We start from the raw sequence: 27210 nt of genomic DNA, 5'->3' as shown, positions 1-27210 counted from the left end.
TTTCACAGCTTTCATGCTTAGTGTTACTTCTGTTTCTTCTCGTCTTTGAGGTTAGGTGTTTTTTTTTTATGTAATGCCACTAATCTGACAGTTATTACATTGCGGCAACAGAGTGTCACGTCGGAGATGTGCAGCCAGCTGTGTGCCGGCTCCAGGGGTTTTCGTTTGAGTCCACCTGTGCTGTCCTTGGCAGAACTCCACCCCTCTGGGTTTGATCAGAAGTTGGCAATGAGAACAAACTCAGCTTGCACTTATTTTCTATGCCGCGTGTGAAAAGTGGGGTAATAATACGGATGGAATAGTAATGCAGTAGAATACAAATTACAAGCCTGCCTACGTGATAGAGACACAGTCAGTTAAGAGGATGGTGCCTTTAAACAAGTTTTACTGATATAGCCTATTTCAGTTCATTCTCTCCTTAAATATAAAAATTTCTAATGATCATAGAGACATGTTCAACAACCTGGATTGCTACACTTTAACTTTGAGTTGTATGTCACAATAATCACTTCCTAACTGGTGGAATGATGATAGAATATTTTAATAAATTCAGAAGCTGATGTGTTTGTGATCAGTTCTTGACAGACAAACCACTGTGATCCCCTGAAAGCCTATAAGCAGAATGAGAAGAGGATTAAACATGACACTGGCTTTGCAAGAGCTGTGCCTCTTTGTGACTGCTTTCCCAATTTCACACTTTCAATCTGAAAAGTTAATATCCCAATTAAAGGGTTGCACTCATACAATATTACAGGGAACACTCTCAAAAGTTGACTCTCATGTCTGACATCCAGCTCACACCAGGAGAAGTAGTTTGTACAGGTTATTAACATGTACCACTCAGTGGAGGAGTTCTTGCTGTGGAGCCTGATGCACCATGCATACTAAACAGCCAGCCTGTTTTTGTTTTGTTTGTTTGTATGCTTTGGGGTTTCATCTTCTAGCGTAACATGTGCACTTATATGCGATGTCTCTGTTGTAAAAGTGTTGTCAAAACTCACCGAGAGAAACTCTAGTGTCCCCACATAATCCCGTTCAGTCTTCAGAAGTTCATTTAGGACGCACACGCGTAACCGGAGCTGTTTCTCCATGTCCTTCACGCTTTCAGCTCTGTGCTCACTTCTGCTCTCCTCAGTCATTGTGAGTAAAGTATTATACAAAACCGTATTTCCTTTTTTGCGGTTGGGAGCTTCAGGTCACATTACGAAGTTTAGTTACGAAAGTGTGAAGTTTGCATCATGCTTAAAAAGTGAAGGGTCCCTGCAGAAAAGGGAGTCCACGAAAAGTAGAATGAGGGAAAAAGCGAAATGCTGGATGAAAAAACGCATGAAAAGCAGGCTGAGGAAAAAAATGAATTAAAAAAAGAAGCACAATGAAAGTTAGTCAGCACCGTGAGACAGCCTCACACTGAGCGTCACAGAGCTGCTACAACAACTAGACACCAGTTACTAAGTTGAGTCCATGTGATTCCTAAAGTCTTCATCCTGATCCTGGTCCTGCCTCCCAGCAGCCTTTAATGAAAAGATGGACCAGAGTCAAGTCAGGCGCAATTGATGCTGTGGCTTCCGCCTGCAGTTTCCAAAATAAACTCGCATCAACAAGTTATAAGAGACCACCATAGACTGTAAAAAAAAACAAAAACAAAAAAAAAACATAATGGATGTAGCCACCGTGACGCCACCCGATGGTTTATGGGCTTCAAAGAGAGAGCAAGAGGGTAGGCTACTATAAGAACTTTTAATGGATATATTACAGGAGCCAATATAATACACCCACCCTTCTGTTTTGAAGCCTCCAGTTTGCCATTTTGACCGTGGCCATCTTGGATTTTCAGAGCCAGAAGTGACCAAATTTGGACGAGTGCATTTACGAACTATATGGGTAACTATGATAAATGTTAATGCTGCTTTTTGCTAGCGAAAAACAAGTTTAAAACTAGTAAAAAATAAACTTTGTACTCACCGGAAAAAGTTAACATCTGGCTCCTTTGTGGGTCTTTTAGTGCAACCAAAGGCTGGGCGAGACTTTTTAGGCCGTCCACAACAATGTGACAATCAACTCTCATGACAGAAAACACACTTTAATGATAGCTATGCCTATACTCTGTGAATCTGAAGTTATGTCATGTTTACGTTACCTAACCAACCCTGTTGTCACCGTTGTTGTAGTCAATCTCAACGTAGCAACGCCGACGTCCACGCCCCCTGCTGGCTATTACAAATAATGCTGGTTTAAGATAAAATAAAATTAGATAAAAAATAGACCCTGAATTACTTGCTTGGAAGAGACCACCAAAACACATAATTCACCTAAAGTCCTTATGATTTGAACGACCTTTGATCCGTCAGAATTGCCACTTAAAACTGTTGCAGGAATTATATTCAACACTGAGTAATTAATACCCCTGAACGTGCAAAATAATGCTAATTTATGTCAGCTTATCGCTTTCATTTCAAAGGAATAATCATTTTGCTTCTGGGACTGTAAAATTAACACAAAACGTGCTATCCTATAAATAAACTTCATACATAATATACCACTAATCACAAAAATTGGTTTAAAATTAGGTAACAATTTATTTACTAGCTATGAAGCACACACAGTATGTTGTAAATTGGGGATTTTAAAAAAGAGAGAGAGAGTGATACATTTACACACAATTTCACTCATCTGAAGCTGATGAAGGGAAATAATGAGGGGAAATGAAAGCGTTCTTCTCTCGTTCAAGACCCACTGAGACCCTGCCAAGGCTTGCTGCTATAAGACCAAGGTGAAACCATCTCGTTGCAAAAGTTACCCACGCTGGAGAATTATGTTGCATTACATTAATTACTTTACCCCTTTCTCACTCTCCTTGAAATAAAGCACAGGAGTTGCTTAATGAAGTAATGAATTTCAGCCATAAAACCTTGGCATATATCATTAAGTTGTAAATGAGCTTATCACTAATATGTGTGAGATAATAAGTAGCTTACTTGCATACGTTACAACACCATCAGTTCTTTTGATTGTTATTAATTTTGGTGGGACACAAAAAAGACAGAGCTGTTAAGGAGCAGGTTTATGGCTGAAAATACAACAGCAGCATAAATATTTGGTTAAGCAGGTTATCTGCCATCATTTTCGAGAGAAAACAGATGTCTAATGATAGTGAGCTGTTTGTGAGCAGTTAGAACCCATTCATGCAAATAAAGCCTATTTTTCATCCTTAAGTGCACTTGTGCAAATAAGAACAAAACAGTATTTACTCTGATAGTAAAGTGGAAGCAATATTATAATATCTATAAAAGTGCAAAAGAAAACACAATTAAAAACATGTGCAAAAAGTGAAAAGAAAGTAAAGTGAGTCACAGATGGGTCTGAATTGCATGGGGCATAAAGTTCTTCTCCTCTCATTATGACCACACCTCTCCACAGAATGTCCCTTCGTTTTAGTTTCCTCACTGGTTGAGCTCTCAAACAGATTTGAAAACTCTTTAAATATGAGAGAAAGTGAGAGACAGACTGCAGGATGAATATTTGAGTTATGGTGCAGTCTGTGTAGGCCTGAAACTCTTAAGGAGAGGCGTACCATATCAAGGGCCGCTGTGCCCATGTGAGGTTCCTCTCTTCATAGTTTCATAAGTGAGTGTTGCATTTGAAGCAGATTCAATCTGGTTTTCCTCTACACTGTGGCAATGATGCTATTCTTCATTAGAAAATATATGTGCAAAATGTGTGTAACTCACAAAGTCTCAAGTTTCCAGGATGTGTGACACAATACAATCTCTTGCAGAAATGCTCTTGTTACAAATGAGTCCTGTCTGTAATCCAAGTGCTTCGATGTGGCTTTTTTAGGTTTGATTGAAGATGTTTCTCTAAATTAAGCAAGCAGATGCTCTTGCACCACAGCTCGTCTTTACAAGCTGGTAATATATGAACCCGATTTGGTTTCAGTCCTTTAACTACTTCGACTTCTACTGCAGTGAATTGTTGGGCACAGTTTCTCATGTAAAAACTGTAGAAAAATTAAAATAACTTGCAAACAGTAATATTTAATCTGGGTGTGTTGAATTAGGACAGAATTTCCCTTCTCTGGGATGTGACAGTTTTTTTTGCAACATCCCCTGCGTGCTTCCTGCTAACAAGAGCACCTGAGAGGAATGTTTGGTACGTTGAATTCGACACAGTCAGAGTCATTTTGCACCTGGGTAAAAATAAAGCACAATCAATGCTTACACCAGCTGTAATTTCACCAGTTTGAAAAGTCTTTTGAGAGCATTTTAAGGGACCCATTTTGCAGCACACAATTATAATTTAAGGATAATCATCTCAACATGTAGGGATTGAATTAACTTCAACAGCAGCACTTTGTTTCATTACATTTGTATGTTTCTCTGCATATTGTGGAGCATGGTCTGTGGAGTATATTTGCTAGAAGAGAAAATTAAATTAACTGATGACTGGCCTAATTTATCAACACCAGAGGGAGTCTTTATTTTATGGAGCTGTTTTATGTCTCAATTACAGGTTAGTGTCAGTTTTGTGAGGTGAGATGAGGACATGCATTGCTCTCAAACTTGAGTAAATCTTGACATGTACTATACTCTGCTGGTCAGGTTTGGCACTGCATGTATTTAGGGTGTCTCCTAATGATGAAGGGATGCGCTGTACTGTTTCTTTGCTGCCACCAGAGAGCACTGTTGTTTTTGAATAAAATACTGTGACTCAAAAAAGATTTTCCATCAAACAAAGCTGTGGATAAGAGCTCATAATTGGTTTATTTAATGACAAAATCCTTGAATCTAAAATCCTTGTCTGGATAGGCCTCGGTCCCAGACTTACACTAAATGTCATAAATCTGCGTCCAGGTCTGAAAAAATGCAGACTACCCTTGACAATCAAGGGTTCAATTATGGTTTTATATTAACCATTTTAATGCAGGTAATTTTCCAGAGCTGCTGATTTTATTGGTCATGACTTTAGTCTGTGGAATTAGCTTCTGTTATTTGTGGTTTTGTGCTGCCGGTGCCTTGCTGAGAGCTGCCAGGAAGCATTCTGTTCCCCACTTTGGAAAATGGGTGTCAGACTGATATGACCTGCTTTCTCTGATAATTTGTACTTAAAGTCAAACATGAGAGGAGATAACAGTGTTAATTCATGCTGATATGGACTTTTAAGCATGTATTTCCACCCATTTGTCTCTCAGGGTTTAAGTTTATGGCAGCCAAAACCAACATTCCACCACATATCTGCAGTGGTGTCAGTTAAAAGTTATGGCTTTTCGTTCAGATTTTTCTCTCTATTTTGATGCAGGAAAGTCTAGTACATTACACATGTCTTGATATGAAATAAAACCTTTTTTTAGCAGATTTTAAATGTCTGTACAACAGCTTCATGTAACACTTGGGAAGAAATCCAAGATATTTGCCATAGAGAGTCATTTGAAGACAGGATTAAAGCCTCAAGTGAGCAAATGTGTCTCACAAAATATCAAACTTCATTCCTCTTCATCCCTCAGAATGGAACAGAGATAGTCTCTTTATCTCAGGTTTGTATAAAATGTTCTGTATTCTGGAAAATCTATTTAATGTTTGGAAATTGAATTGAAGTAAACCCATAAATTCAAATTCAAATTTTAATTCAAGACTCCACGTTCAATATTAAGCAGACCTCTCCAATGTGCAGTCATCGTAAGTTACAAACTGTTTTAAGTCTTAATTAAATCTTTATCTTTGGATGATCTATTCATAACACAAAGAGACATGCAACAGCTAACCATGAGTCAGAAATAGTCACAAGCCAAAGAGGTAGGAAACCATTTGTATATAATATAAACCTGGTAATTCCTAACATTCACGACAAGCTGTATTATTGCATGCTGAGTAATTTTAACAGAGCTGATCACTGTGTCTTCTCTTGTTCTCTAACCACTATACTCTGCTGTGAAGTCCCCCTGTTATGCATTTTGACTCGCACTGATTTCTATTACTGTAAGCCAGTCTTTGTGCTTTGTAATCAAACAGATGGAAGTCTGTGGGATGCAGATGTCATAGAAAAGCATGTTTCTTCTACGCATTTGTCTCACCATGATGGATGATTGCGGGAGAGCAGAGTGGTTGACGTGCAGGCTGTAGATCATGAATTAAAAGTCCTTGTCATTGAGATTATCTTCCCCTAAATTCTCCATTCATAGCGAGAGTGACACTTTTTTTGGCTGCCAAATGGCCCGCTTTGTGCTGCCTCCCAGACTGTGCACCATCTTTAACCCCCGCCAACCTCTTTTTTTCACTTCTCGCCTCACGGTCGAAAGGTCATAGATGTGCACTCACAGTCCTCCTCAGGGTCAGCTTGGATCTCTCAGATCCTGCAGAGGCCCTGGAACATCACAAAGAGCAGCAGTTTGCTCCACAGTTTGACCAGACCCACCCCCCCCCCCCCCCCCCCACCCATCACCACCACAACCGGTGCAAGCCCTGCTGTCAAACTGCACACTTATCAAAGAGCTCATTCACACCCCTCCTCACAGTTTGAGACGGAGAGGAAAATGGTGATTTACTGGACCTCTGTGCCATTCTAAGATTGCACAGCATTAAACCTGGCTCTAAGAAAGATGTTTGGTTCTTTACCTTCCCACAGACTTCAGCCCAAAGCAATGCCACACGCCCAGATCTGCGTTCCTGTGTGTTAAAAACAACACCATGACCACCACACTGATTCCCGGAGCAGCGGGAGCTCAACCTACGTCTCTGTGCCCAACATGTCACGCTTAAATGCCCAGCCAGTGTAGAGGCCTTTACATCCAAACGTTTTACTCTCCCCACAAATCCCTGAACATGATATAGATGGAACGCAAAGCAAGCATTTTATGAATATACTTCTGTGTGGAGCTGTCACAGTGCTCAAAAACACTTCAGTTTCTGGGTGTGTGTTATTTGAAAAATAGCTCTGTCAGTAAACCCCTTCTTCTAACCTTGGTACATTCAATTTAAGTTTTGACGAAATTCTCCAAAATAGAAGTGGAGCTCTATGACATTTAAACCAAAGACGTATTCACTCTCTTAATCAAGTTCGATGTGCTGATAAAGTGCTGCTTATAGTTGTGGAGTAAAAGGGAAACTAATATGTCTTTAAGCCTTGTGTTTTGTTGACATTGGCTTTATTTCCTCATTGTCTGGCTTCCCAATGACAAATCCCACCAATGAACCACTGAATTAATTAAAAGACATTGTGTATAAAGAAACCAAACTGATAACTACATACTAGGCTTGCATATTTGATGAAGGTGACAAAATACTGAAATAACTTTAGTGTAAAGCCTACCAAATGACATAGCCTGTGTTGTATATGCTAAATGGGCTGTGCATGGACAAAATGTTCCTTTTGTTTGTCAAAAAGTCCATTATAAAGCTCCAGAGATACCTATATAGGATTTGGGAGGAATAATGGTGCATAATAAGTACTGTCCATGCCTAATCACAGATATAGAGCATATAAATATACATTGTATGTAACCATGTTTTACATGGTGCCAAAGATGTACTGCTGCATTTTCTGTAGTGGAATTCTGAAACATGTCATCAGGTTCAGAATCACATTTATAAGCGACTGTCGCAAAATTAGTATCACAATAATAAATCACTGTGTTAAGTATGTTTTGTTAGCTGTTATGGAGAGTCCTGGGACATTATGGTCCATAGATAAGAAAAAAATAAGTGTTCATGCTCAGACTAGTTATATATGTAAGTAGAATCTGGTCTCTCCAACTCCAAACCCTTAGAGGTTCTGTGACTGAAGTAAAGTGAATACCATAGAGAGTACCAGCTTGTACCGCAAATCTTCATACTTAATACTTTACATCATGAGAGGACTGACAGATTAAGTATGAACATACAAAAAGCACATAAAGAGGATTTTATAATAGCTTAAAATAGCTTCTAGTCTCAAATTTAGACCATCAGTTAAACTCTTGAATTCTTTATGTTGTTAAAACTCAATTCAATTGAAGGCAAACCCACTTTAATCCCATCCTCAGGTCATGAAGCTGTTTACTGCTATGCTGAATCTGAGCACCTGTGTTCTGTGGATATCATTATCTGACATGTATAATTAAGAAACCCTCATTCAGCTTCTCCGCATGTCTTATGTGCTTTGAAGTGGGTGAGGTCAAAAAAGCATTCCTGTCCTGTCTACTGTAATGTCTACATCTGTTTGGCGGGGAGGGAGAGCGGAGGGAGCATGGTGTTTTTGGGTTTGGTTGTACAGTAATTGGGTGTAAAACAGGTGGCATGCTGTTGACATTGGAGAAAAGCATGTGAAAAATGTGCTGCTGCCATGCAATCACAAAAGGAAAAGGCTGGCAGTTGACTTAGACATTAAATCACTGAGTTGGGTGATAAGTAATGGATCAAACAGAGGCACGAAAAGCCTAGAAAAACAGAGAGAGCCACCTAAAGCTCCACAGAGGGATTCCTAGTGGAGCTATGCCAAGGCACTGACAGGGCTGGTTATCACTCTGGCTTCAGGGTATGAAGGTGTAGTAATGTATTTTTTTCCTTCTTAATATGAGAGCATATATTTATACTGTAGTACCACACCTGCAAGTTTGGGCTCCTCCAAAACAGAAAGGATACGAGGTTACATGAGACAGTGCACACTCTTAACTTCAATTTATGACAAAAATGAAAGGAAAAACAACAGTATCCATCACTAATGTGTATGACAGCTTCACTTGTGAGTCTGAACTGTATGTGAATGAACAAGTGGACATTTGATGGTGGCTTGAAAACTCTTAGATGTTAAATTAAAGCAGGAAAACTGCCGAGTGTCTTCTTCAAAAGACCTGAGATGAGCCTGTTGTTCTGAAATGATAAATATGAGTTACTTGATACACTTCAAGTCTCCACAAAGAGAACTTTATGCGTCATTTAAAATACATAGTTTGACGGACTGTTTTTCTGCAGTGTTTTGGCAAATTAACATGTGTTCACAGCTCACATAAATGATCCCCTGCGCGCACAGAGCGCACAGGAGAGGGATCCAGTTACCAACTTCGCCGACACCGGGCCACGTGACTCAGGTCCTCCTCATTTTAAAAAGGGCTGCTACCCTGCAATTCCCCCCAGAGCTTCAAAGAGGTGGCAAATGCTTCCCCTGTGCCAGTTGACAGACTCTTGCACCTTTTGCACCTCATGTGTCAGAGAGGAGCTGACAACACCGTGAAACTGCAACGACAAAATAAGTGACTGCCAATCTGCTGATGGTGCGCTGGACCGAGTCCTTTGACTCCTGATAAGTTTGCATCCTGTAAAGCAGCCTGCTCGGTATCTTCCGTCTTTTTGATCTGCTGGCCAAGGATGGCACTGGAGCATTGGAGCGCATTTCGCGCCTCGGTTTTACTGGCTTGTGTGATAATCTGCAGTAACGTGCTATGTCCCGTCGGTGCCTATCTCTACAACAACCGCTACGTAGGGTGAGTAAAGACCCCCATTCATTTGTGGGGCTCATGAGAGACTGGACAAACTGGGGCTCCCATTCATGTTGAGCTAGAGCTGAGTGAGGCGGCGGCAGGAAAGGCGCACTCTTGCTATCAGAAGTTGTCTGCAGACTATCTGCACATCAATAGACGTTTATCTTTTGTTGAGAGAAGAGAGAAGGAACAAAGAAAGGCTCTATACTCACCGACTTCTTAGTCGTTTTGGTGCAAATTCCCTTTTGAGACATAATATGTTATTTTGTTTACTCTATGCCTGCACGGGTGCCTTGTTTTCTGATGGTATAAGCCCCTAGCCATATGTAGTGATGCAGAGAGGCAGATTGGTAATGATAGGCACATGAAACGGGATGCTGGCAGCAACAGTGGCCTGTCAAACCACTTAGTTAACAAAAACTCCAAACTCTCTTTGTGTGGCAAAGAGCTGTTATAAATACTAACATGAACAAATTTGGCATTACAGTAATTTCTTGTCAAAGTTTCTTGCATACCAGTCGGTCTGTTTATGAGGCGGAATGTGGGACAAACCACCTCAACTTGGCTATGAAATTTGTGAAGCAATTGGACAAATAGAGACCTCCACTGTGACCATCTGGACCTGGACACATATAGCAATTTGGATAAACATACAGAATGCATGAGTGTGGCATGTAAAGGTATTTATGGTCTGTCTTTCAAAAGAGCTTTTGACTTGGTTTTATGGAGGCAGAGGGGGGCCACTTCTACTGGAAACCCCCTCCTTGTCTCAAACAATATATATTTTGGATTAATTCCAAAAAAGTGCTGCCTCAGAGCACCCTGATTTCACAAGGTAAGACCTCACAATGAGCCTTTAGTCTAAATAGTGGATCTCCATTCTAAGTGTCATAACAAATAAGTAAGGGGACGATGATTTTCTTTGTCAAACATGATGATAAACTGAATATCTATGGTTTTTGGGCTGCTCGACGATGTTAGACATTTGAAGATGCAGCCTTGGACTGGGGAACTTCATTTTACTGTTTCCCAACATTTTTTGGACAAAATCATCAACACATTAATCAAAACAATGATCTGTTACTTACCGAGTAAACAACATAACATGTGAGGAGGGGTCCCAGGTAGACTTTGCTTTATTTTAAGGGGATACAGGCCAAAAGGGTTGGGAACATACTGCATTACAGTATCCAAAGCCCCTTTCACACATGTAATGCAACCCTGAAATTTTCTGAACAGTCAACAACCGTCAGTTTCATGGTTTTAGGGCCAGTTTGTCTTAAAAACAAATTGTTTATATCCCAGAGAGAATCAACAGACTGACAGCTTAAGGACAGCTTTAGCCTAGAAAGCCCTGCAGCTGGTAGATGCAAAGCATGAGGCCTCTGCCAGGCCAGTACTGTAACAAAAACAGTCTGTCATCTTTGGGAAACACTAAAGGATGAAGAAATAGTTTAATTTGAACTACAGTAGAACTCTGTGAAGCCCCATCACTAACGTGTATGACAGCTTCACTTGTGAGTCTGAACTCTATGTGAATGAACAAGTGGACATTTGAAACTCTTAGATGTTTCATTAAAGCAGGAAAACTGCTGAGTGTCTTCTTCAAAAGACCTGAGATGAGCTCCTTGGAAAAAAAGCCTGTTGTTCTGAAATGATAAATATGAGTTACTTGATACACTCCAATGAGCTTCAAGCTGCCAAGATTTTTAAATTGAATTATAAGTAAACTAACAAACCTATTATTTAACTAAATGATCAACTAGTTCCACAGTTGACTAAAATCCTTTTCATTTTTATTCTTGATAAACAAAATTGTGTTGAGTCATCCTTCCATCGGTTTAGCTACCAAAACACCTTACACTGTCTTTGCTTTACACATTACAGTGTTATATTTATGCATGACTTGAGTCCAGACTCACACAATGGAAAAAATAACTTCTATTTTGGCACTGCCAAACACATTATAGTAATTGATTATACTTCATGATTATCATGAAATAAGCTATTAGACTCCTTTAGAGTTTGCCATAGATGTTTGATATATCAACAGGTGTTTTTCAAATCTATCTGCAGTACATATCAGCATTATGATTGATGTATTTCCAGTATGTAAATGTGAAACAGCTGCCGTTTGCTACTGTATCCGCCAAAGAATTGTTCCAGGTGCTACCTGCAGAGCTGGAAACGATGAAATATAATCCTATAATGATGCCTCAGACAGATTGTTTGACTGGGGTTTGATCCTGTCATCTATAGAACTGCTATTATATGTGTCACCTTCAATCAGCACAAAACGTGGTTGCATTACCTGGGACTCTGTAGCCCAGATGTTTTTGAAATGAAATGCACCCCGGAGAAAATTGATCCAATAGTGAATCTTAGTGAAGTTGAAACCCTCCAGGGCACTTTCATCCCGGTTGTTACCTGACACTTAGAAAAGCTCTGTTGTTTTTGCAGTGATCAAGTCTTCAGGATAACTCCGGGTAATGACGAGGAGGTTCATGTGCTCAAGAGAGTTCTGGGACAACTGAAGGTTAGCGCTTGTTTTTTTTAATTCTCAGTTAACACACACGCACGCACACACGCACACACGCACACACACTATGTGCATTATGACCAATGATATACTTATGGTTGGGTCATCTCAAATCAGCTTAAATTTGACATACAAACTTATTTTGTATTGACCTACAGTATTTTTTAGTGTTGTTCTTTTGTTTTTTCTGAAATGTATTAAAATGTATTATCTGTTATTATTCTGCTCACAACAGCCTGTAGTCCCCCCAATCTTAACCTGACTCTTTAACACCAGTCACACCAGACAGAGTGAGGCGTGACGCTGGCACTAAAGGGGAGCATGGTGTGACAGAGGTAGTGGGACAGCGATAGGCAAAACAGAGAGACAAAGAGCAGCCAAGTGTGGTCATCTGTCACGGTCAGGACATATGCCCTGTCTAAGAGCTCTGTATTAATTTCAGTGAAAACGCTAAGGGAAGAATGGAGGAAATACAAAGGACCTTTTCATTATGGGGCAGAATGCTTGGATCTAAGTTTGCAAACATGAACATGTGTTTCAAAGATACTGAAATTAGGGGCAACCCTGGAGGGCTTGAAGGCTTCTCCTCTCTTCCCAAACTCATTTGGGAGTAATTATCCATTAGCCTTGGGAACATGGATGACCTTACTTTGCACATTGTTCTAGTTTCCGAGTACACAGCAAAGATTTTCATGCCTCTGTGCCGGCGACAGCTGTGGCTAAGAGGCATTTTGTTCTCAGGTTGTCCGCCTGTTTTATCCTCGTAAATGTGATATCTTAGGAACACCTTGAAGGAATTTCTTCAAATTTGGCACAAATGTCCACTTGGACTCAAGGAGGAACTGATTATATTTTGGCGGTCAATGGTCAAGGTCACTGTGACCTCATCACATCCATCCCAATCTTGTGAATTCCAGAAGAGAATTTAATTAAATCTGGCACAAACATCTACTTGGGCTCAAGGATGAACTGATTTTGGCTATAACTAAAGAGTTCATAGACTAAATATTTACAAATATGGCACTAGTTTGTTAAACAGTAAAAAGCATTATGCAGATCAAGCACCACCCTTAATTAAAGTAATACATATTTGACAAATACTCAACTGATTTATTCAAATAATTGATTCATTGATTAAACTGAAAAATCAGTGTCCAATTATTATCCATCTGCAGATGAATGGTTCAGGAGTCATAGTGGAAGATAAAAGCATATTTGTGGAGATTATTGTGATGCTTGAGATCTATTTCCAGTGTACTAATAGTTCAAAGACCATAAAAAAAGTCTGATTAACTAAAGGTTTTTGAATAGAACAGTAATGTATCAAATGATTAGAAAACTAATTGACTTAGACAGGGCGACCTTTATGTGAGTCTAAATCAATAAAACAAGTCTGTTAATATTTGGTCCTTTAGTAGAATTGGTCAGGAAATGCTTTTTGAAACACTTTTTTAAAATGATTATTATTTTGGGCAGTTTTTGCCTTTGTGGTTTTTTCAGTTTGGCTGGCCCATGGGTCTCTTGAAGCAACAGATGCGTACCGTAGGGCCAAAAGGCCGCAGCTTTGGTGGGAGGAGTTCATGGAGAAGGACTTTCGGTTGGCCAAAACAAGTTCTGGCAAACTGTCATGCGAGTCAGAAAGGGGGAACAGGGCTTAGCCCAGGCTGTTTTCTTCAGGGGAGGAGAACTGCTGACCTTGACTGGGGACATTGTTGGGTGGTGGAATTAATACTTTGAGGATTCAACAGGCTCTCTGTGTTGGATGACTCAGGGGAAGCCTCAAACATGTCCTCAACAGAGGTCTCTGAGATAGTCAAGTTTAGCAGATAATGTGGCTCTGCTGGCTTTAACATACCATGACTTCCAGCAGGGACTGGAACAGTTTGCAGCTGCATATGAAGTGGTGGAATGAGAGTCAGCACCTCCAAGTCTGAGGCCATGGTGCTCTGCTGGAAAAAGATGAACTTCTCCCTTCTGGTTGGGAGTGAGTTGCTCCCCAAAGTGAAGGAATTAAACTATCTTGGGGTTGCTCATAAGTGAGGGTAAGTGTGAGTTTTATAGGCAGATTGGTGCAGCAGCATCAACATTGCACAGGACCATTGTGGTGAAGGAGTCTTATTTATTAGTCTGTCTATGTTCCAGCCCTCACCTTTGGTCACAAGCTTTGGGTAGTCTCTGAAAGAATGAGATAGCAAATACAAGCAGCTGAAATGAGTTTGGTTTGTAGGGAGTTTAGGCTCAGGAGGAGCTCAGAGTAGAGTTGCTGCTCCTTCTCATTGAAAGGAGCCAGCTGAGGTGGTTTGGGCATCTGGTAAGGATGCCTCCTGGACAACCTGGTCCCAGATAAGCTGCGGAAAGTAATATTCAATCTGGTATAAATTCTAAAGTAAATATAGACAAAGCTCTGGGATACTATTAATTATAGTTTAGTTTGTTGGTTTGAGTTTAAATGCAGTTGTTTATGTGTGGTATAATTTCCTTGGAAGATCTTCTAAATAAAGCCTGCAGGAAATATAATCAAACAACTAATGAAATAAATAAACAAGTAAAAAGAGATGTTCTTAGGGGTGACTGAGGAGACTTTGACGTTGGTTTTTCTAAACCTCTGGCTCTGTCCCCTGGGAGATGTGATTGGTTTCAACAGTTTGGTTTGGTCTGCTTGGGTTGAATTTATGTAGCCTCATCAAGTGCATATCTTAAAGGCATCTGTGTGAGTTCAGGTCAAACTTTTGTTAAAGTGGTCCAAGACCAGCACAGCTCTGAGCAGGAAGAGGTAAATGCTTTGGATTTATGGTGAGGGATATCACGACAGAGCCAGACTGCTGGTCAGGATCTGGCCTGAGATTTTTTTTGTATGGAAGGTCAGCGGGCACTGTGGTCCAAGGCCAACCGAGGCAGTGGCAGCTACTGTTTGGACAGCTGTGTTTTTTCATTAGCTTAGCCACACTGCAGTGCCTCCAGTGCCAGAGTCAAACTTTTCATCCTCAGACAAGGCATGAGGTCACATAATAAATAATAACTTTTTACGCTGTACAAAATTAAATCAAAACAAGAATCAGATCCATCATCAACAAAATTTCACATTTTTCAAGTATTAATTTGAAATAGTTTTATTTTGTTGACTGACATAATATTAACCTATACCCATGATGGCTTTTACCTTTCCTGTTCCAAACACCTGAAAACACACAACAGTTCCTAAGTGCACCCAGTACAACAAAAACCTTTTCAGAAAGCTATTTATTTTTAAGATAAGCTATTTCAAAATTTTTACAAAAAGTTAATCATTCCTCTTATGCTCTACTGCTTCAGCTCCATGAGATGCACACGTTAATGACTGTTACTGAAATGGGACATGAGATGATTATTATAACACTACTGAGCCTATTAGCATTCCTTGTAGCCATTGCTTGTACCATTCTACCTCTTTACCAAATCTTGGAAATAGCACAGTGGTTCCATCTAAACTTTAGCTACAATTCACAATTATTTTTATTAATATTTTGTAAGTCATCTGATTATTAGTTTGGTCTATAAAATGATATTCAGTTTATTATCACATAAGATGAAGAAAAGCATAAAATCTGAACAATTGAGAGGCTGAAATTGGACAACCTTTGTTATTTTTGCTTGAAAAATGACTTATTGTTTATCAATCAAACTTTTCAATCAATTAACTGACTTATCATTTCAGTGCTACTCATAAATGAGATTAAACTGAAGTAATGTGAAAACTCCAGTGGGCCCTGGACTAATGACACAGAATTTGTCCCTTTCCAGGCTCATAGATATTTGGTTTGATATACTCCATGACTTAAATCTGCAAATCAGATGTGCCCATATCTGAATAAAATCACCACGTCTGTGTCCGTCCCTGTTCTTCTGTAATTTACTGTGTATGGAGCAGCGTCAGCATTTGTCTCTAGATGACGTCTGTCTGCTGTTGAGGGGAGACAGACTGTTGTTTGTCTTTAGGAGAGGCTCGTTAAAAGCCACACAGTATTTTCTGAATAAATGTTTAATTCTCTATAGGGTGGATTTACAATTTAATCAGTTCCTCCACACGTCTTACTTTTATGCACCATTAATGTTAATTAATTACTGAGTTCTTTGCAAATCTGTTAAGCTGATTCTGTTTACAATAAAAGCCAAACAGATACTTTATAAACTGCCTCTGACTCTGCTACAACAGCATTAAGTGTTCTTTCACATAAAATGGAAGACCTAATTTCTTACAATGTATATTAAATAAGAATTGTTTTTTATTTTGGTCAACCTGCCTTCCATTAGTTCCCATATTAACACTCAACTACAGCTTCACCTCATCTGCTCTCAGGGAAACCAGCTCTTTTTTTATTGAACTATAAATCTTCCTTTCTTGTCCTGCCCATGCCTATATTACATCAACCAAAACAACACAAATTAAATTTATTGCCACCCTGTGTATACACAGACAAAGACACACAGAAAAAAGACAAATCGCATAAACAATCAGGAGATAAAAGATTTATAATGCGGACAAAGAATGCATCTTTATGGCTTATAAATACAGCTATTAAATTTTAACTTGAAAGAGACATTTTTGTGATGAGTTGAGTTATCTGATTGTAGAAATTACAGTGCCCTTTTAGGCACATTTGTTTTGGATTTGTTTAGCTAATGGAGGAGCAGTGCTGAAACGTTTGGGTTACTCTACCATTTGGAAACGCCATAAATGAACAGCAGCAGAGAATGCTTTACAGTCAAGGGCACCAAACAGTCCAGCTGAGGCTTTTCTAACCCTGTAGCTCTGAGCAAAGTTAAATGAATCTGGTATGCTTTCTGTAAACCATTAAACCAATTGACACATTAACAAGCATGTGTGCCAGGCTTCATGTCTCTGCCCCCATGCTACAAATGAATGCCAGCTGAGGGACATTCACAAACGTCTGCCCACAGAAACACTGGACGTACAGTATTTCCTTTACATTGAGTACCATATGTATCATCTGTAAAGCAGTGCATTCCTTTTTGCTTCAAAAATACTCTCTTTCTCTCAGTGTCGCTCCCACTCACTGATATTTTATCAGTGTTACCACATGGCGTCTGTGTTTATTTGGTTGGCCTAGTTGGTTCAGCTAAAGCTAACACTCCCGGCTATCACGGCCTGATAGCAGACGCTGAAAGGCAGAATATTTGTTGCTAATATGAGGTCAAACACTGGAAGCGAAGCAGTGGAAGCAGGGGGAAAGTCATTCACGGCAGGTTGTTAATGGGACCCATCAGTGTGTTCGCCCCATTAACACTGTAGAGTCATCATCATTCACCTGATTTAGTTTTCGGGCAAGAGACAGGAAGAATGTTAAACTGTTCATGTCTTACTTACCGTAACAATTTGGTCATTATCACCAAATGTTGAGGTTGGTTTTAAACACAGAGCAGAGGAGATAATACAATGGTGTCAGTTAGTTTTTTACTTAACATCCTAAATTCATCAAGTGGGTTGGGTCATAGCATAACATAAAATATGCATACAAAAAATACAGATTCTTGTCAATATCAATATAAACATAAAATAATTACAATGTGCTCCTTGCAGTGAGGGATACAGGGTTGAAATGTGTGGAAAAGAGACCAATGGTATCAATTCAATACATGGTTTGGTAGATGCCCTGACCTGAGGTATCTGAATCTGTTTCCAGTGAGAAAAAGTTGGATCTGTACATTCTTTGTGAGTAAGGTAGCATCAAACATACCGGGGGGGGAAATCGAATGACAGTGTGTCTATTGCTTGTGTTTTTCTTTTGTACCCATATGTTGATCTGTTGTCACTGGCATGCTGATGTTTGAATGCTGTTGCTAGATTGAGTTTTTATTTATGTGTGACTGGGGTAGGCTGTGGAACTGAATTGCCCCTTTGGGATAAATAAAGTTGTCTGAATATGACTATAACAGCATATTAGATCCTCAGTTTATATAGATTTGTCAAGCATAATTGATTTTACTACACCATATACTGTGTTAGCTGTCCTTTTCATATTTCTGTTTAGAATTAGCCATTGTGGGCAATGCTGCTGTCACTGACTGCTTTATGAATACTTTTTGGATTTATGTGATAAAATTCCTTATGTCGTGTGTTATTCATTAATTAAGCCCAAAATAGACAGTTTCTTATTTTGATTTTTTTTTTTTTAATCTATCAAAAAAATCTATATAAAAACACCATGATATTTTTATGCATATTGCCCACTCCTATCTCCTACCTTTTTTTTCCTTTTAGGTGGACTTTTGGCAGCCCAACAGTGCTTCCCTGATCTCCCACAATGCCACTGTGGATGTGCATGTGAAACGTAATGACACACATGGTCTACGTGCACGCTTAAAACAGGAACATATCAATTACCGGTAAGGCCACCAACCCAAAACACAGAAACATACTGCAGTGCATGTGCATGCTTGCATACTCTCAGACATTTGGTAATCTTGTTAGCAGAGTTTCTACATTGTGAGTCACATCTGTTATCCAAAGGGTGCTGCAATTACCCAGCTTTCCCCAGCCAGAATATGATTTACACATGCAGAGGCGGCTATAGCTTGCATGCAAAAGGCCTCATACTTTGTCAAAGCTGGGACACACACAAACACACACACACACACACACACACGGGCACACACACACTGTACATCAGAGCCCCTCTCACCAATCTGCTCCAAAAAGAAAGCCTTTCATCTCTCTTACCCCATCCCTCAACAAAATTAACGTTGAAATGATGGAGTTTTTATCACAGCAGCCACAGCCACAGATTGAAAGAATTCCATTGTCATCTCTGTCCTAAGGGAGGAATTTGAGATCTGAGGAGGAGTTTTTTTTTTCTTCAGACTCTGTTGATTGACTGAGGAGTTTTCAAAGATGGTTTACACAGCAGGGGACAGTCTTTGGTAGGTGACTGGGTTTTTGAGGCAGTGAAGCATCAATGATCTTGTTTTACTCACAAGGAAATTACAGTTTTTTCAGTCTTATTTAGGGAGTTATGGAAAGAAATGAATACATACAGTAAGTACCTTCATGAGGAAGTGTACTGTATGTAAGGAGAGTCTGGCTGCCTGCGTTACTGCTGTGAAAACAGATCACATCATTTTATTTATGGGTTGGAGTGGAAAGTGAAGAGGCATAGGAATTGAGTGGTCAATGGGGATAGACAGTGATGGCGATAATTATTGTTTTGGCTTGTTTTCAAGACATTTAATTTAATGATTAACAGCAGTGGCCTAACTAGTATCCTCTGTGCTATTGGATGGGATGAATACTGATGTACATAAGTGGTTTCGATCTTGGAAAAGAATGGGATGAGTGAGAGCAGTTGCATAATTGGTGTTAGGAATAAACAATAAAATCCAGGGCCAGTGATTCCACCACTTCATGCCAGTCTTCAATATTTAACAGAAATGCTAAATTCACTAAATTTAAAAAGGGATTACTAAAGGGATTTTTTTTAACCGTATATTAAGTTGTGGGTAAAGTGGGACACAAACAAATGTCAAATAGATCAACAAGGACATTGTGCACTCAGAAAGCCATTTCATCAGAAATTAAAAATATACAGAAATGTAATGACAACCATGTCACAGGCCACATCCGCAGTCTCCAGCTGTTTAGATGTTTTAGGTACAAGGTCACTAATAATTGATACGAGAAGTTTGTAAGGTTCAGCTAAAGGCGTTAACAGTAATAAAAACATTTATCAAGGTGTCATACTGTAGACTAAAGTGCACAAGTGCAAATGAACAAGCTTGCTGTGCCCTTTTATCTAGCTGTTGAACTCGTGATGCATGTACTTTGACCATCACTACCACCCTTAATGGGCAACTTTATTCTTATAGTTAAGACTAAGGTTACTTTTAATGGTAGCTTTTCTATCACTGACATTTATTGGACTATTTGGAAAGTCATGAATTAATTGATTAACACCATTTGATGTATTATTATAGTAGAATACCTCTATTGATGATTTATTAGCATTTATATGGTAACTACAGACCTGATAGCGTATTATGAAGTAAAATATATTATTGACTTAGGTTTAGCAAGGTGTGAATAAAGGGTTAGTTTTAAGGCTTATGTACTTTGTAATAATCTATCAGAAACTATTAAAGAGCTATGCTAGAGGAGGGAAAAAATATATAGGTTAGATAGTTTTAATGGGCTATATTTGCACTATAAAGCAGTCATAGATTCAAAAAACAATAATAAAAACATTTGTTCCAACTTATAAATTCTTCATAAAGTAATTTATTGATAAGCGGTTCTTATTTATGTGCAAAAACTGAAAAATTGAAAGGTGTCACAGCAATATTCTCTGGGGAACACATGCAGGCCGGTGACTGTGCTCATACTGGCAAGACTTTTACAGTGGTTGGCTATCACATCCATCAGGTGCCCGTCTAACTCCCTTTTCTTCCTTCCACAGTGTGTTTATCTCCAATCTGCAGAAGGAAATTGAAAAGCAGACGGGATATCGCTCCTCTCGCAAGAGGAGGTCACAGTCCCAGTATGATTATGAAGTTTACCACTCCTTGGAAGAGGTATATGTGAAGCCCAACATCTACCCAACTATCTTCCACACATACACACTCTCTAACGCATACACAAAGTAAACAAACATCCTCTCCAAGGTGCTCTCAGACTTCCAATTACCCCATTCCACAGGTCTCTCTCCCACAACCTCGTGCTCTCTCACACAGAGAAATGCACCCTACTTCACACACTTCACAGCTTTAGAGTGTTTATTTTCCCAGGTCGATCAGGCTCCTGGTTCATGAATCTGTCAGGTCCTATGAAGCAGCAAGGCTCGCATGCATTCCAGACACAGATCCTCAGAGCCCCCACAAGTCTTCATTACGCTGAGCTTTGATCCTCTCCTTAACTGTAAAACACACACTTGTTTACACGCTCATACATTTCTGTTCGACTACACAGACAGATGATGTAAGCACAGTCACACACCCACACAAGTTCACTCTGGCAAACCTTGAAATGAAATTACTCTTGATTGTCCAGAACAGGTGAAATCTATTATTTTTTATCTTGAAATCACATCCTTAAATTACTTTTCTTAATTTTTTCTTTTTTTTCCTATCCCTAAGATTCAGTGGTGGATGTTTGAAATGAACAGAACCCACTCTGACTTGGTTGACATGTTCTCCGTCGGAAAGTCATACGAAGGAAGGCCGCTTTATGTGCTTCAGGTAAGAGAGAGGGTATGAGACAAACACATACAAAACCAACATATACACACACACACACACACACACACACACACACACACACACACACACACAGGTACATGGACAAACATACTGTTGTGTTACTCCAAAACTGTCAGTGCTTGTCTCCTGTCAGCTAGGAAAAAGAAGTCGTCCCCAGAAGAAAGCTGTGTGGATCGACTGTGGGGTTCATGCCAGAGAGTGGATAGGACCTGCCTTCTGCCAGTGGTTTGTCAAAGAGGTAGCCTTGTTTTATTTTAAGATGCAAGTTTAAATATTCAAACCAAACGTAGCTCGAATTTGATGTGTTGTTTGCACCAATGCTGATGTTTCAACTGCATCCCAAAAGAAACACATCTCTAAGTGATAGCCTGTAGCAGTACAGTCTGTGATGTGCAGTCACCGGGGTCTTCAATGAAATGTGAACATCTGCTCATTTGTCATCCACAATTATGCAAATACTAAAGCATACCCTTTATTGCTCAGATGTTGAACATAACCCAGACGTTAACTCAAGTTCCATCACACCCTTAAAGTCTTAGTCAGTACCCTTTAAAGTGAGGACGGTACCAGACCAGAACTAGACCATAAAATTAAGAACTTTTAATGACTTGTTTTATACTATGTAAATGCCAGATGAGTGGGCTTTGCAACTCAATGAGTGCCAGAAAGTTAAGATAAATGAAGGAAAGCATATATCAGTTTAGAGTGCTGTGTCAAAGACTTAAAAGAAATGTTTATCTTTAGAAGTCTAAACAAATGCTAAAATCCATATTTACCATCTAGCTTTAGTAACCAAATGAGCCGATGCTGAGGAGAAATGAACTGTTTCAATATGTGCCACTAAAAAGCAACACATGCCCAGGTTTATGGGCTATACTATACAATGTTCTGTTGTGCTCTACAGCCACTCTGTTTGCAATCACTTATTAAAATGGTCAATTTGTGGCAATTTGAATAAGTGCCTGTGTGTCTAAAACCTTATCAGACAAGCAGTTTTCATAAGTGAACCGTGACTGTAATACATTACTAATTCACCATAGGCCATGACATGATTTCCAAGTTCAATAGTCTTCAAAGAAGGATATAAAAGGAGTAGGAAGTGAGTGAATGATGAAGGGAGATAAATTGCAAAAAGGAAACCAGGACCAGACTGACATTTAAAAAAAAAAAAAAAAAAAGAATGAGTGAGAAAAAACTAGGGAGAACATTTCATTCAAAATAATCAAATCTGGCCCAAGCCTTTAAATTTGAAAATCCACTATAATGTAGTTGCTGACATTGGCCACTGGAGGTCAGGGTGCCATCTTAGTTTAAGGCTTAACACACTAACCTTGCCCTAAGTCTGAGTCTATTAGCAGTATTACCCCAGTGCCCAGATCTCCTCTCTACAATCCTCATCCGTAGTATTAACCCACTGTTGTTAGGCATTTAAAGCACTGCAATGGTTACGATACATACACTTATCAAAGCATAGCATAGTAATGACACCAATAACATACAGTAATCGAGTTAGTTCACAGTTAAAATACAAATGCAGTATATTTACACTCTTTTTTAAATAATTACAGGCCATCAACTCATACCAGTATGACTCTGTGATGAGGCGACTGCTCAACCAGCTCAACTTCTATATCATGCCGGTCTTCAACGTGGATGGATACCATTTCAGCTGGACCACGGTACTGAAGCTCTCTCTACACCTACATCACAGACTGAATGTTATTATAGGATTTTCAAACAGTTTCAAACTTTTCTGACAACAATATTATGTAAGTGTAAGTATATTCAGAGTAAAAACTGATTTTGAACATTATCATTAAAAATCATACTGGAAATATTTTGAGCATCTGTATCAGAATTTGTTCTGTAATTGAAAAACTCAACAGCAGAGAGACAACAATGTGATTTCTGGCCATTAAATATAATTATACTTCAGAGAAAATAACGCCTGTGAAAAATGCCCCTCAACTACTATCTGCATATATTGTTTGAAATAGAGCCACTAGAGCGGTATGAGTAGCAGATGTATTATTGTTCAGTGAGTCTGACTATCAGTAGACATAATGTGACAGTGTGTGTTTTGTACTGTAGGATCGTTTCTGGAGGAAAACACGGTCCAAAAATCACAAGTTCCACTGCCGAGGAGTAGATGCTAATAGAAACTGGAAAGTGAAATGGTGTGGTGAGTTTGATGACACTGGACTTCAATTATTTTACACACATAGACACACACACACACACATTGCAGCTTTGCAAGGCGCTTCTTGCTGATGTTGTCTTCTTTGTCTATTAATGAATGTAAGCTGTGGATAAAATATCTTTGTGGTGACAACAATCTGAATTTGATGTCATTTAGTCTCTGGTGGGATTTGCTGAGTCATCATCACTCTGGGAGGGGCTTTGAGAATACACTGAAGATTTTTGTGGACATGGATCCATGGACATGGAGATGTGCTGTAAGAAAAGAAAAATGGAGAACATTTTTGGCCAAGACTAAATCTAACTATCTCAGCAGCAAATAAAAAAGACTCTTATCAACAACATGAAATCTTTGTTAGTGTGTGCACAGCAATGTACAGTATGATTGTAAAAACATTATTATTATAGGGCAGAACTATGTATTTGGTAATCAAATAAGCAGAGAAAGGGAAGTAATAAATTTGGCAATGGTGTTTGTGAAACCATACAGTATCTGTGGGCTTGACTATTTATTTAAATTAATGATAAAATTCATAGAAACGCCCACAGGGAATTACGGCATGATTATAGGGCTAAGACCTAAATTTACTGGATCATTTCAGAATTGCATAGAGCATGACATAGCCAGCACTAAGATAACTTTCAACTAGAATAAAATCCATGCTTATTAATTTGTGATATTGACTACCACATTGCTTCAGCTGTTTATAGATATGGGACTGTACAATCATCAATGTAGCCTAATGTCACAGCAAAGCAGTCTGATGTCAATTAAACCTGCATTTTTCTGAGTGAATAGTCTTGAATCGAACGGCCTTATTCTTGTACCAGTGATCCATATTCATCCTTATTTACCTGACACTGTTTCAACAAAATTCCTGAAATGCCTAAAAAACAGGAGTCACCTCATCCCACATGAAGCCTTTATTCTTCAAGTTCAAAAATATTGTTAATCAAAAGTGAATCCCTTGGGAAGATGTGTGTCTTTCAGTGTGTCCTTTGCTGCTTTGAGTGAATCCTCTCAGAGCAAGCCAGGTCCTGTAAACAGGTTTATGTTTATTTTTGCACCAGCCATTTACATCATTCAAGGACACATACATTGATATTCATTGTTCTAAGCACAAACAATGCAAATGTAGTCTGTTGGAGGGAGAGCCATGGATGGTGTGCACATCAGACCCCCAAAACATCATGCCAGTGGGGTCTGTGTGTCTGTGCAAAGCATTTTGAGACGCTACACTCGTCTTTGGCTGCTGTTACCCTTGGCATTATAATGTAAATGTGGTGATTTCAATCTGTGTCTGTATTAGTTTTTTTCCCCACAGTGTTTCTCTCTATCTCTTTACACTGAATGAATTGTTATGGTAGTTGGATGAGTTAAGAATATAAAAAAAATCCATATCACAGTGCCTAGCCTCTCAAATGAAATGTGTGCATCCAGATCTGTCACTTAAATGCATCCTGGATATGATAAGATATTCCCTGATCCTTCTCCAGATGAGGGTGCCTCCTTTCATCCCTGTGATGACACTTACTGCGGCCCCTATCCCGAGTCTGAGCCTGAGGTTAAGGCCGTCGCCAAGTTCCTGCGCAAGCACAAGAAGCGCATCAAAGCCTACATATCCATCCATGCGTACGCCCAAATGCTGCTCTACCCATATTCCTACAAGTATGCAACCATCCCCAACTTCAGCTGTGTGGTAAGGCACCCATTTCTTAATAAATCACTAAATAAAGTTCCTATTGAGAAGTATTTACAGTACGGATTCTTTGGCCTACTCTATGATCACACATTGGAGTCAACTACAGCAGATTGATATTAAATCTTACCATGACGTAATGTTATTGATCTTGTACCTTTACTCTCTAGGAGTCAGCAGCTCATAATGCAGTGACGGCCCTTTACTCTGCCTATGGAGTGAGGTACAGATATGGACCTGCTTCCACTACTCTGTGTGAGTACAGTTCCTTCTCTTTATTGTATCTTCCAATTTTAGCAATGGAAACTGAATTGATGATTTCCCATGTCATACTGTACCTGTTGTGTTGTGCTGTGATGTAACGCTGCTAAGAATGAACTGCCTTCAGATTTACCTCAAATTGAAGCTTCTTATTGTCAGATGTTGCTGTGTGTTTCTAAATGCGGGCAACTTTTTGGCTCACTGTTGGAAATGCTTATATAACAAATACTATTCTAAGCTTTTCTTATGTTGTTATGTTGTTTTTTTCCACAGATGTTAGCTCAGGCAGTTCTATTGACTGGGCCTACAGGAACGGCATCCAATACGCGTTTGCATTCGAGCTTAGAGATACAGGATATTTCGGCTTCCTCCTGCCTGAATCCCTGATCAACCCGACCTGCACTGAGACCATGAGGGCAGTGAAGGCCATTGCATCAGGCCTTCTGAAGAAGTGTGAGATAGACAGCACAAGATTTCCATATATATGACCGCACTATACTGTAGCTCAATCCTTACAGCTTTTTTATCTTGGCACCTCATATTCCTCCTAGATATTATCAGGTGATGAGCTGCAAAAGGCCAGAAAAGCATTTTATTTGTTTTTCTTGTTTCTAGAGGTCGCCTTTTTTTTTCTCCTTTTCTGAAATGATATGAACTGACAGTGGTGTGTTTCTAGGGCCAAAAAACATCCTTTAAGAGATCAGTTTACATTTAATAACAACAAATATGTACAGTGTCAGAGAGCATTTTGGTGGATCAGTGAGATGTGATGTGTCCCATGTATTCTAATGACCAGCTTGAAATCGGCCCGTTGTCCCCCTGAATTCTTTGTTGCTCTCCACTAACAAAACAAATAAGCTTTTTTATAGTGAATGGTGATCATGTAAGCACTTGTCATGATACAGCAGCACTTTTGAATGAAATAATAATAATCTAAGATTTTAATGTCTTCCAAAAAATATATTTTGCTAAACAAGCTATTTTAATGAATATAACAGTCTTCAATAATTATTTTTTTCACTACTGTAGGATATTTTGGATTACTCTTACCAAGTGCCAGTTTAGATTCTTAGATTATAATGTTAATGTATTAATGCCTTTATTACTGCAACATTGTAGGTGTATATAATGTGCTATCACCTGACAATCTAGGGTCTGGATTCAATTGAAATTTTTTATTGTTTGTTAGATATGCTTTTTTCTCTTTTATTTGGTTCAGACTGAATTTGGGAGAGAGTGACCTGTCAGTTCAGTAGCTTTACTGTTTCATTACTCAGGTATGGATCAATGACAGTGTCAGAAATGTTTACTTTTGACAGCCTATGTGCTTTATATGAGGTTTTAATAAATGTGTAATATTGTACTTGAATAAATGTTATGTAACACAGTAGGCTACATGTTCATATTGCCACATGTATTTCATCTCTACATCCAAAATGACAGATGTGTGTCCCTTATTTATGTTTTGTACCCATGGTGATGACATGATTTTAGTCTTATGGCTTTCATTATCTATTGGTCACTGAGCTTATTTATTAGCAAATAATAGATTTAAAGGCAGAACTTTTAACAAGATCTCTCTTTAAAACACCCTCTTATCACTTCCCTCTCCTCATGGCCAGTCTCTAGTTATCTAGCTCTGCTCCTCTTGTTTACGGATTCAGACATGGTGAAACCGGCACGCAAGACAGTCCAAAAGGAAAGTGAACTATGCCGCCCACAACTGCCAAATCTGTGTTGTCAAATTGCCACATTTCCTGGATGAATTTTCTGTTGGACTTTGCTAAATGTTACTTAAATGTATAAAAGGCAGTGCA

General features: G+C 39.1%; 2 protein-coding genes across 2 annotated transcripts in view; one reads left to right on the top strand and one right to left on the bottom strand.

The window, feature by feature from the left end:
- Positions 1-1254, bottom strand: part of prex2 (phosphatidylinositol-3,4,5-trisphosphate-dependent Rac exchange factor 2) — a 90008-nt gene extending 88754 nt beyond the window's left edge. The window contains exon 1 of the mRNA XM_053342633.1: positions 1002-1254. Within this exon, the coding sequence (XP_053198608.1) occupies positions 1002-1139 (138 nt within the window). The 5' untranslated portion in view covers positions 1140-1254. The remainder of the gene's footprint in view (positions 1-1001) is intronic.
- Positions 1255-9117: 7863 nt separating this feature from the next.
- On the top strand, positions 9118-25951 carry cpa6 (carboxypeptidase A6). Its single transcript, XM_053342638.1, has 11 exons — positions 9118-9451; positions 11909-11984; positions 18247-18371; positions 20435-20549; positions 21111-21212; positions 21367-21471; positions 22802-22912; positions 23325-23415; positions 24930-25132; positions 25303-25387; positions 25667-25951. The coding sequence occupies exons 1-11, from the start codon at positions 9336-9338 to the stop codon at positions 25879-25881; spliced, it is 1344 nt and encodes a 447-aa protein (XP_053198613.1). The 5' UTR covers positions 9118-9335; the 3' UTR covers positions 25882-25951.
- Positions 25952-27210: the final 1259 nt, after the last annotated feature.

Source organism: Scomber japonicus, chromosome 21 (assembly GCF_027409825.1).
Source record: "Scomber japonicus isolate fScoJap1 chromosome 21, fScoJap1.pri, whole genome shotgun sequence".
In the NCBI taxonomy this organism is placed as follows: Eukaryota; Metazoa; Chordata; class Actinopteri; order Scombriformes; family Scombridae; genus Scomber; species Scomber japonicus.
Note: the sequence above shows the minus strand (reverse complement) of the source record. Positions and strands in the feature narration are given on the sequence as shown.